The sequence below is a fragment of the Chrysochloris asiatica genome, unplaced genomic scaffold (genome assembly GCF_000296735.1).
Source record: "Chrysochloris asiatica unplaced genomic scaffold, ChrAsi1.0 scaffold00171, whole genome shotgun sequence".
NCBI classification, from domain to species: domain Eukaryota; kingdom Metazoa; phylum Chordata; class Mammalia; order Afrosoricida; family Chrysochloridae; genus Chrysochloris; species Chrysochloris asiatica.
The window spans coordinates 5,252,544-5,263,630 of record NW_006408689.1 but is presented as its reverse complement, the minus strand read 5'-3'; the positions used below and the strand labels follow the sequence as shown (position 1 = coordinate 5,263,630).

Genomic DNA, 11,087 nt, shown 5'->3' with positions numbered 1-11,087 from the left:
AAAGTGCCATGGGCTGCCAAAAGAACCAATAGATCCGTTTTGGAAGAAGTGCAGCCAGAGTGCTCCTTGGAGGCCAAGATGGCCAAATTTTGCCTCTCGTACTTCAGACATATTGTCAGGAGGGACCAGTCACTGGAGAAGGTGTCATAGTAAGGTGGAGGGTCAGAGAAAAGAAGGAAGACCCCCAATGAGATGGATTGGCCAAGTGGCAGTATCGATGGACTCAAGCGTGTCAACAGTAGTGAGGTTGTCCCAAGATTGGGCATTGTTTCATTCTGCTGTGCATAAGGTCTCTATGAGTTAGTACCTACTCGATGGGATCTAACAACAATTTTTTAAATCAGTTTCCTGTAGTTTAAGGAGAGTTATACTAGTGATACAGTTTTGTATATCTTTAGCATTTGATGTAAAGAGAAACTATACTTGCATCACGTTTTTGTTTTATGGTGCTTCTTAGCAAAAATTTGAGGTATTAATCCAGAGGATACTGAACATGGAAATAAATTCACATATATACTGACACCTTCCCCACCGCCCACCCCCATGAAATCAGAGGAGTATCAATTTTTAAAGTTCTAATAATCAGACATTATCCTCTTAATGTCAGAAGTCAAGAAAATACACTTTTTGTTTATAATGTATTTTCTTTTTATCCTTGTTGAGAGTATATGTAGCAGAACATACACCAATTTAAACGTTTCTACATATATAATTCCATGACACTGATTACATTCTTTGAGTTGTGTAACCATTCTTATCATTGTTCTCTGAGTTGTTCCCTAAGTTTTTGATCTAATCTTTCAAGATCCTACTGTCAATTTGAGTCCATATTGACAGATCTTAAATGCTCAAGGCAGACATGCTTGACTATTTAAACTAAATTATTGCTTGGCTTTTAAAAGACTTTAGGGGATATTTTTGGTTAAAGGCTTACAGATTATCTCAAGGCAGCAGTTTCAAAGGTTCATACAGCCTATATGTATCTAGAAAGGGTGGACTCCATGAGAATTGGAAGTTGTATAATTTCCTCCTTTTGACTGGGACTCTTCTATGAGTTTTTTTTATCATAATTTTCAGTACTGGTATCTGGGCACCATCCATTCCTTCTGATCTCATAGCAAAGGATGCAGTTGTTCCCAGAGGCAACTAGCTATGTATTTCATGTCCTCTGCCTAGCCCTGAGGTGTTAGGTGTCATGGAGTCAGTTCCAACTCATAGCACAGCGCTACAAAACATTGCCCGGTCCTGCACCATCCTCACAGTCGTTATGCCTGAGCCCATTGCTGCTGGCACTGTGTCTATCCATCTCATTGCAGTTTTCCTCTTTTTCACTGACACTCCACTTTACTAAGTATGATGGCCTTCTCTAGGATCTGGTCCCTCCTGATGGTATGTCTGAAGTATGAGAGAAAAGTCTTGCCATTCTGTATTCTAAGGAGCACTCTGGCTATACTTCTAATACAGATTTGTTTATTGTTTTAGCAGTCCATGGTACTTTTAATATTCTTCTCCAACACCATAACTCAAATGCATCAATTCTTTTACAGTCTTCCTTATTCATTGTCCAGCTTTCCATGCATATGAAGCTATTGAAAATTTCATGGCTTGAGCTAAGTGCACCTTAGTCTTCAAACATCTTTGCTTTTTTAACACTCTAAAGAGGACTTGTACAGCAGATTTGCCGAAAGCAATAAATCATTTGATTTCTTGACTACTGTTTCCATAAGTGTTGTTGGTTGATCCAAGCAAAATGAAGTCTTTGACAACTTGAAACTTTGCTCCATTTATATGAATGTTGTTAACTGATCCATTGGTGAGGATTTTTGTTTACATTGAGATGCAACCCATATTGAAGGCTGTGGTCTTTGCTCTTTATCAGTAAGCATTTGAAGTCCTCTTTCCTTTCAGCAAGGAAGTTTTTGTTACCTGTATATTGAAGGTTGTTAATAAACCTTCCTTCAATCTTGATGAACCATTCTTCTTCATATAATTCTACATAAAGATTGAATAAGTATGGTGAAAGAATACAACCCAGATGCCCACTTTTTCTAATTTTAAACCATTCAACCACTCAGTGTTCTGTTTGAATGACTACCACTTACTTGGGCTATGTACAGGTTCCTCAGGAACTCAACTAAGTGTTCCAGAATACCTAGTTTTCAAAATGTTATCCATAGCTTGTTATGATCTACACAGTGAAAGCCTTTTCATAGTCAGTGAATCACAAGTAAACATCTTTCTGGTATTCTCCACTTTCTGCCAAGATCCATTCTGACATCAGCAGTGATAGCCCTCATTCCATGTCCTAGTCTGAATCCAGCTTAAAGCTCTGGTAGTTCCTTGTCAATGTGGTATTGCAGCCATTTTTTGAATCATCTTTAGCAAAATTTTGCTTGCATGTGATATTAATGATATTTTTAGATGATTTCTGCATTTTGTTGGATCACCTCTCTTTGGAATGTGCACAGATAATGGATCTCTTCCAGTCAGTTGGTCAGTAGCTGTCTTAAAATTTTATTGGCATAGATAGATGAGTTAGAGCCTCCAGTGCTTCATCAATTTGTTGAAAGATTTCAATTTGTATTCCATCAATTCCCAGAGACATGTTCTTTGGCAATGCCTTCAGTGCACCTTGGACTTCTTCTGTCAGTACCGCTGGCTCTTGAAATGCTACCGCTTGAAATAGTTGAGCGTCGACCATTTCTTTTTGGTACAGTGACTCCTTTCATCTTCTTTTGATGCATCATTCAGTATTTTATCCGTGTTATTGTTGTTAAGTGCCATCAAGTCGGTTCCGACCCATTGCGATCCTGTATAGGGTTCAAACTGGTGAGTTTGAACCACCAACCTTGCAGTTCAAACTAATTTTGCAGTCCAGTGCATTAACCCACAGCGCCACACCAGGAATCCTTTTTATTTAACCCGTTGTTGTTGTGTTGTCAAGTCAGTTCCAACCCATAGTGACCCTGTATAGGGTTTCTGATAAGCAGCTGTTTGAGTTTGAACTGCCGATCTTGTAGTTCAAACCGACTTTGCATTCCAGCTCATTTATCCACTTTCTACCTATAGGATTCTTCAGTATTGCAAGTCGAGGCTTGCATTCTTTCTTCAGTTCTTTCAATTTAAGAAATGCTAAATGTGTCCTTCCCTTTAGGTTTTCTAACTTTTAACTTTTTTTTTACTCCAGGTTTTTGCACATTTCATTGTAATACTTTGTCTTCTTGAGCTGCCCTTTGAAAATTTCTATTCAGCTCTTTGACTTCCTCATTTCTTCCATTTGCTTTAGCATCTCAACTCTGGAGAGCAAGCTTCAGTCTCTTTTGACATCCATTTTTGTCTTTTCTTTCTTGTCTTCTTAATGACCTTTTACTTTCTTCCTATATGATATTCTTGATATCTTCCCACAACTCTTCTGGTCTTCAATCATTAGTCTCTACTGCATTAAATCTGTTCTTGAGATGATCTCTGAATTTAGGTGGGATATGTTCAAGGTCAAATTTTGACTCTCATGGACTTGTTTTAATTTTGTTCAACCTAAGTCTGAGCTTGCTTATGAGCAATTGATTGTTCCACAGTCTTCTCTGCCCTTGCTTTGACTGACATATGGAGCTTTTCCGCCTTCTCTTCACAGAGATGTAGTCAATCTGATTTCTGTGTATTCCATCTGGTAAGGTCCATGTGCATAGCCATCTTTTATGCTGTTTAAAAATGATATTTGCAGCGAATAAGTCATTGGTCTTTTAAAATTCTGCATGTAATTTCCAGCATCGTTCCTACCTCCAAAGCCATATTTTCCAACTACTGATTCTTCCTCTTTGTTTCGTTCCAATCACCAGTAATTATCAGTACATCTTGATTACACATTTGATCAATTTCAGACTGAAGAAATTGGTAAAATTCTTCAGTTTTATCATCACTGACTTTAGTGGTTGGTGCATTAATTTGAATAATAGTGGTATTAACTGGTCTTTCTTACAGATGTATGGATATTATCCTATCATAGAAAGCATTGTACTTCAAGATAGATCTTGAAATCTTCTTTTTGATAATGGATGTGGCTCCATTCCTCTTCAATTTGTTCATTCTGACATAGTAAACCATATGATTGTCAGATTGAAAATGGCCAATACCATTTCAACTCATTAATGCTTAGGATATCAATCTTCATGCATTCCATTGCATTTTTGACAACTTCCAATTTTCCTAGATTCATCCTTTGTACATTCCATGTTCTGATTATTAATGGATGTGTACAACTATTTCTCCTCATTTTGTGATGTGACCCATCATGAAGTTCCAGAGAGCTTTACTCCATTTGTGTCATCGTGGTCAATTCTACTTTGAGAAGGAAGCTCTTCTCCAGTTCTTCTAACATGAGGGGCTTATCTTCCAGCAATAGTATCCTCAAAATGGATTGAAAAGTGTAGACTTTTTGACTTTGGGTTTGATTATTTTGAGAAACTAAAAACAATCCTTGCCAAGATTCCCACAGACTTGCATCTAGCTAGACCCTATGAACATTTTTCAGTCTTCCTGCTACTTGACCTCTTGTCAGCTTCGAACACTATTGACTACTTTCTTTCTTCAGAAACTTGACTTTTTTTCTGTTTTTCTACCAATATTTGGAGTTTCCTTGTAACTATCATAAGGTTCTTTTGTCTTCTCACTACACTTTCTTTCAAATAATCTGTTACATGCTTATGACCTTGATTATCCCAAGTACACAGCTGACTCACAGTCTTGTATTTCCATTCCAGCCTTCTCTGAGCTACAAGTGTTTACTAAGGCAAGTCTCAAAAACACCTCAACCAAACAAGTCTAGACTGACCTTGTTTTATTTTATTCCCAGTCTGAATTTCATCTCTGGTCTTCTTTCACTACCTATCTGGTTAGGCAAGCTAGAAATCTCGGAGGCATCCGTGACTTCTCCCTTTCCCTCACCAGTCACATCTCTTCTACCACCAGGTCATCAGCTCACTTTTCTCCATCCTCCAACCACTGCTCTAGTCAGGCTTTCATCGCTTCCCAATTCAACTCCAGCAGTAGCTGATCTCTGATCTCCTTGTGTTCACTTTGAACTTACTCCAGTACAGTCTGAATGACAGCCAGATACATTTCAAAACATAATTTGATCTGCTTTACCCTGCTTATAATCTTTTAAGATCTTCTCATTGCTTTTTAGATAAAGCCAGAATTCCTGTCTATTTTTACCTTCCCGGATAAAGTCTGATATCCATTTAAGTGGGTTCACATAGTAGGTACTCTAAAGAGATCATAGTTTTAAAAAATGAGCTTTTTTTTTTTTTTTTTTGTCTTCAAGTTTTGGACCACTTAATTTCCTTATATAGTAACAATATTTACTTGATGCAATTGGTTTTAGCATACTTACTGGGTAGAAATATGTAGAGATTGAAGTTTAGACATTAAACTTCTGAGCCACAGGAAAAATTGGTCATTCCTCCATTCAAGTAGTTCATTCATATTTTACCTACTCGGATAACTGAAATGTGGTACAACACCCCCCTGGGTTTCCCTTGTATCTCTTCTAAAAATGTGGCCAATTTTTTCAAGCTTGACTGGATGGCTTTTGTAAGGAAATTTGCCCTTTTAAGTTAAGAAGACAGGTCCTTGTCTTCCTGCCCTCCAGAAGCTAGTGTAATAGAACAAGCATACTCAAGACATCTTGGACTAAATGCTGCTGTAAACCACAATGGAAAAACTGCAGCCAAGTATTCCCAGTAGAAATCTTGGAATTCCTTCAAGTATATTGAGATTTTTGTTAGAAATTGAATTGCCAGTGTAATCCATCTTCCTTGTGAGAAAACATTCAGATAAAGAGCTGGGCCCTAGCTGCATTAACCATTAGAACATCCCTTAAATCAATAAGCTACAAATCTGGCCGTGCATTCCTGGTGGTACACTAAAGTGGCCAGAGGCTGCAGCTGTATGACTGATAGCACAATGGAATCATGAGCAAACTGCATGGTGCTGCAGATTTCTACGTTGTATCAGGCCTTGCCTTGTTAAATTCTTCTAAGTGCGATTACCTTTTTATCAATGCACATAAAAAGAGCAGTGTTTTCTTTTGTTTTTCAGATTGTCCAAATGTGGTTATTGAAGGAGTTCTCCATGGAATCTTTTACCCTCACCTACAGCCCAGGTAGAAATCCTACCTGGCCGAAAGAAGCTAAAACAAGTTTCGAAGTCTTTGTCAAGGAAATTGTTATTTATCGAATTAACCGAAACTCTATGACATAACAGCCCTAGCTAGTGGCAAAATTCACAGTCTGTGCGTAATTCAGGGCAGGGATGTTCCCATTAGAATGGTGCTTTTAAAAATAGATAGTAAACCAGGGCTGTGGTCAGGTTAGGGCCAAGTATTTAAGAAGTTGGATACAGCTGCCAACTTGGAAACCCATGAAAAAGAGACTCAGAGCATCCCCTGGGAATACTGCGGACACAAAACAGAGTTACTCTGTGCTCCAGGAGCACCATTTGTTCACTGAAATCCATATCCTGACTCCCACTGATCAACTTTCGGTGTTTCGATTTTATGACACACTGATCTGTTCATCGTGGGATTTTCTCAGCTAGTGATAGGTACATTCTGAAGAGCTGACACGAGGCAAGTGTCAGAGAAACACACTGTGCTAAATGTGAGGAAGGCACTAAACTGGAAATTAAGTTATACTGACAATATCATGAAATCTTAAAAATCATGGCATTTTTATTTATGTTACAGTAGAGTTGCATCATACCCAGGGGTCAGTTTCTAGCATCAGCCCATAAGAAAAATAGGGTCTTATCAAGGCTACCCTTAAAGCCCTTTTGGAAGGCTCCATATTAGAAATCTGTACATCTACCACAACCATTTTTTTTTTCTCCAGTGTTACAAGAAATGGCTATTTCTTCAGTTGAAGACCAAATGGAGTTGTTGATATTTGTTCAGTGACCATTATGTGTAAGAAGCACATACTAGTCTCAAACTCAGTCCACAAAATGTTTGTCCTCTGAGAGGCAGATGTGAACTAACAGTGGCTGAAGGAATACCGGATTGATAGCACTCATCTTGATTTGCTTGAGGACATATATTCATTGAGTTGTTGTTGTGAAGTGCCATTGAGTCGATTCTGACCCATAGCAACCCTGTATAGGATTTCCAAGGAGCAGCTGGTGAGCTTGAACCTCCGACCGTGCACTTCAAACCATTGTGCAGTCTAGTGCATTAACCCACAGCGCCACACCAGAACTCCATTCATTGAGTAGGTGGTATTAATTACCACAGCATTAAATGTTACCTTCCTTATCATTTCCTTTTCACTTACCTCATATACTGCATTAATATAAATTTAAGTGTCAATGATGTGACTCTACTGTACTTCAAACAAACATCCATATTTATCTTACATGGTTCATATAAAAGTTAAAAGCATATGTGCTACCTGTATGTATGTATGTGCTATATTTGGGCATTTCCTTGAAAAATAATTGATGGCTAGCCTATTTATGTTTGTTTTATTAAGCTTCTATGTGGGAGAAATATATTTAGAATCAAAACTAATTACTAAATCATGCCTTTTGATTAGGATCTAAATATATAAATTTAAAGCCTGATTCAAACTTTTGAAGACATGTTTTATGATAAATTATGTTGCAACTTCTTGGAAACAGAATTAAGTAATCAAGTGTCATCAACTAAAAATAACTGTATAATTAAGTAATGGAAATATTTTTAAATGTTTTTGTTATTAGCTATTTTGAGTTAAATAAAAGCAAAAAATAGAGCATATTTTAATTAGTCTTCCGTTACTGGGATTCTATCTGAAATTTAATTGTGGTAAATATATGTAGACAAACATTTGTTACTTTGACATTCTTTACATGTACAATTTGTGTGCTGCTCTTTTATACAGTCACACACTGGGCACTGGAATGAAGTGTTCAGTTGCCACTACCTACCTTACAATTGTCTCTCCACACCCATGTTCTTGCTTGCCAGCCACCACAATGCAAAGAACACCCACTTCAATTTTCACTCCACATAACATACATCCAGTTGATGAAACCTCAATTTCATTGGGATGCCACACTGCAAGGGAGTCTGGGAAAGACTTAGGAGCTTCTGGCCTCTGTAGCTCAGGAATGTATATTAGGAAGATACATATTTCCATGGTTGTACGTTTAAGAAAAGGATATATGAGGCTAAGTAAAAAAGTATTGCTACAAAATCATAGAGACCTTTATTAAGCAAAAATATCCCTTGAAGTCGTTTTAAAACACAATGTGAAGCTACTGTTTCTTGACATATCTTACATCTAGGCCTATATATTCTGAGGGCAGTGTTTCCATCTCTGACCTTTCCCCCAGAGAATTCCACAGTCTTCAATTTACACCACATCAAAACAGAAATTTTGGCATCCTCAAGGGACTTAAATAGTGTTCCTTTTAAACGTTCTTTGATTTGGGGCAAGAAAAGCCTGAAGGGGCTAGAGCACAGGGCTGTAAGGTAGATGGGGTAAGATTTCCCAATAAAATTCTTAGAATTTCGAAATCCCCTTGCTATCCTCCAAGAATGAACAGGCACATTACTGTGATGGGGAAATTTTTCACAGTGCAATTTTTCTGGCCTTTTTTTCATCAATATAGGTTTACATTTCCTTAAAACATCTCTATAATAAGGTCCACTCATCATCCTTGTTCTTTGAGAAAGTCTATCAAGATTTCTTGGGATTCCAAGAAACAATCACTCTAACTTTTGGAGCTGACGTCTCTGCCTTGAATTGAACTGGCTTAGCAGGTCCCTTGGAAGTCATTGTGACTGGAGTTTTTTGTTGTTTTGTTTTTTTCTGAAGACGCCCTAATGAGATTAAGACAGGTGTATTACTGAGAGAACTTGTCTGCATCCATCCACTGATCTCAGAGATATGTTTAAGTAAGACATGTTTGAAATACACTTACACGTATGAACTAGATCCCATTTACCTGCATATAAATAAGAAGACTGTCTTAGTCTTCGATCCTTCCCAGGTCTGTTTCCACAGACAACCACTATACTATATTTCCAAAAATATTTAATCTTCAGGTAAGTATATATGGTTAATTTACTGTACATATATTTTACCTCACCCCCTTTTTTATAAAAATGGTAGCAGTAATACTTGTTTTTAACTTATTTTCACTTCATTTCATTTATTATCTTGGCAATCTGTCCATGTTAGTATGTAAGTGCTTTCTCATCTTTTTTATGGTTGCATGGATCTGCTATGGCTTATGTTGTAAAAAGTACCATATTATTTTTTGTTTTCGGTTTCTGTTTAATTCTGTTATACATAGGGTCACTATGAGTTGAAACTAACTCACCTTCCTCTAAAAACAGCAACAACAATATTAATAAGTATTTTTTGTGTCCATTTTTTCTATGATGTTATAGACAATAACTTTGTATATATAATGAATTTTATTAATATTTTCATGAAGTAATTATAAAGTCAAGATTAAGACAGCAGAAAACTTTCATTTTAAAAACTAGCAGGGTGTCAGATATCTTTATGCTAAATTTCATAATATTTACTCTCGGGTTTTATTGGGTACAGTTATCACATTTTGATGTGCACAAAGTCCACAGTATGAATGGTATTACCCATGCTTGGAGCTTTGCAATTACAAAAATGTTTCCCAAAAAACCCCATGAGGTCATTCAAAGCATGTATTCATTGACAATTGTTGTTAAGTGCCATCGAGTCGGTTCCAACCCATAGTGACCCTGTACAGGGTTTCCGAGGGTGTAAATCTTTTCAGGAGTAGAAAGCCTCATCTTTCTCCCACGGAGCGGCTGGTAGTTTCGAACCGCTGACCTTAAGGTTCGCAGCCCGATTCCTAACCACTACGCTACCAGCGCTCCCATTCATTGGCAATAGAAAAATAAAAGGTAGAGAAAACACAGAGAGGAAAAAGAAATCCTGTGACTCCTTACAGCAGGACATAGGGACTATCCCTACTCTCCCAGCCCCCTACTTCATGAACTTGGTGGTTTGTCTGGGACTAGCCTCAGACCATCTCCCAATGCTGTTTTATATGGAGCTTCCTTCAGTCCTAATCTCCATGGCCTGGCTAGTTTGCATCTTGGCAGCCCTGGTATCACACACTTGTTGTTAAGTGTTATCAAGTCTGCTCAGACTCAGACCCAGAATAGGGTTCCAAGGAGTGACTGGTGAGTTTGAACCTCCGACCTTGTGGTTCAAACTTACCTTGCAGTACTGTGCTTATCCTACGGTGCAATATTCAAACTCTACATCCTCCCTATCTAAAGCAATTGGTGATATGTACAGCCCCATGAACATTATGACCATCATTACTGACCATATTATGACATCAAAATATATCCTACATTTTGTAAGCTCAAGCAATAGTCAAACTCTACATCCTCCCTATCTAAAGCAGTTGGTGATATGTACAGCCCCATGAACATTATGACCATCATTATGACCATATTATGACATCAAAATATATCCTACATTTTGTAAGCTCAAGTTGAAAAATCCAGAAATCTTATCACTGTTTAGAGAAATAACAATTTAGAGAGAACAAATGATTTTCTTTTCACTGTAGCATATGATCAAGAGACAATGATCCTGATGGAAGAAGTCCAAGGTGCAATGAAAGCATTGGTAAAGAACTAGGCCTCAGGAATAGATGGAATACAAATTGAAACCTTTCAACAAACAGATGTAGCACTGGAGGCTCTCACTCATCTATGCCAAGAAATTAGGAATACAACTGACTCTCCAACTGACTGGAAGAGATTTGCATTTGCACCCTTTCCAAAGAGAGATGACCCAGTGGAATCCGGTAATCATAGGACAATATCACTGGTATCTCATGTGAGTAAAATTTTACTAAAGATACTACAACCCGGGTGGAGACCTGGTTGGCCAGCAGTGTGGCAAGACCTGGGGACTCTTGGACCCAGAGTCAGTGACATAGCCACAGAGGACTAGAGTGGAAAGTGAAGCATCCAGCTCATGAGAAGAGAGGGCATATGCATAAGAACACCCACACTTGCAGATAATACCCACTTGACCTGGCTT

General features: G+C 37.9%; 1 protein-coding gene across 1 annotated transcript in view; it reads left to right on the top strand.

Moving 5' to 3' along the window:
- The window catches only part of SNX24 (sorting nexin 24), a 236,973-nt gene extending 230,809 nt beyond the window's left edge, over positions 1 to 6,164 (top strand). Inside the window, exon 7 of the mRNA XM_006871634.1 lies at positions 6,097 to 6,164. Within this exon, the coding sequence (XP_006871696.1) occupies positions 6,097 to 6,164 (68 nt within the window). The remainder of the gene's footprint in view (positions 1 to 6,096) is intronic.
- The last annotated feature ends 4,923 nt before the right edge of the window (positions 6,165 to 11,087 follow it).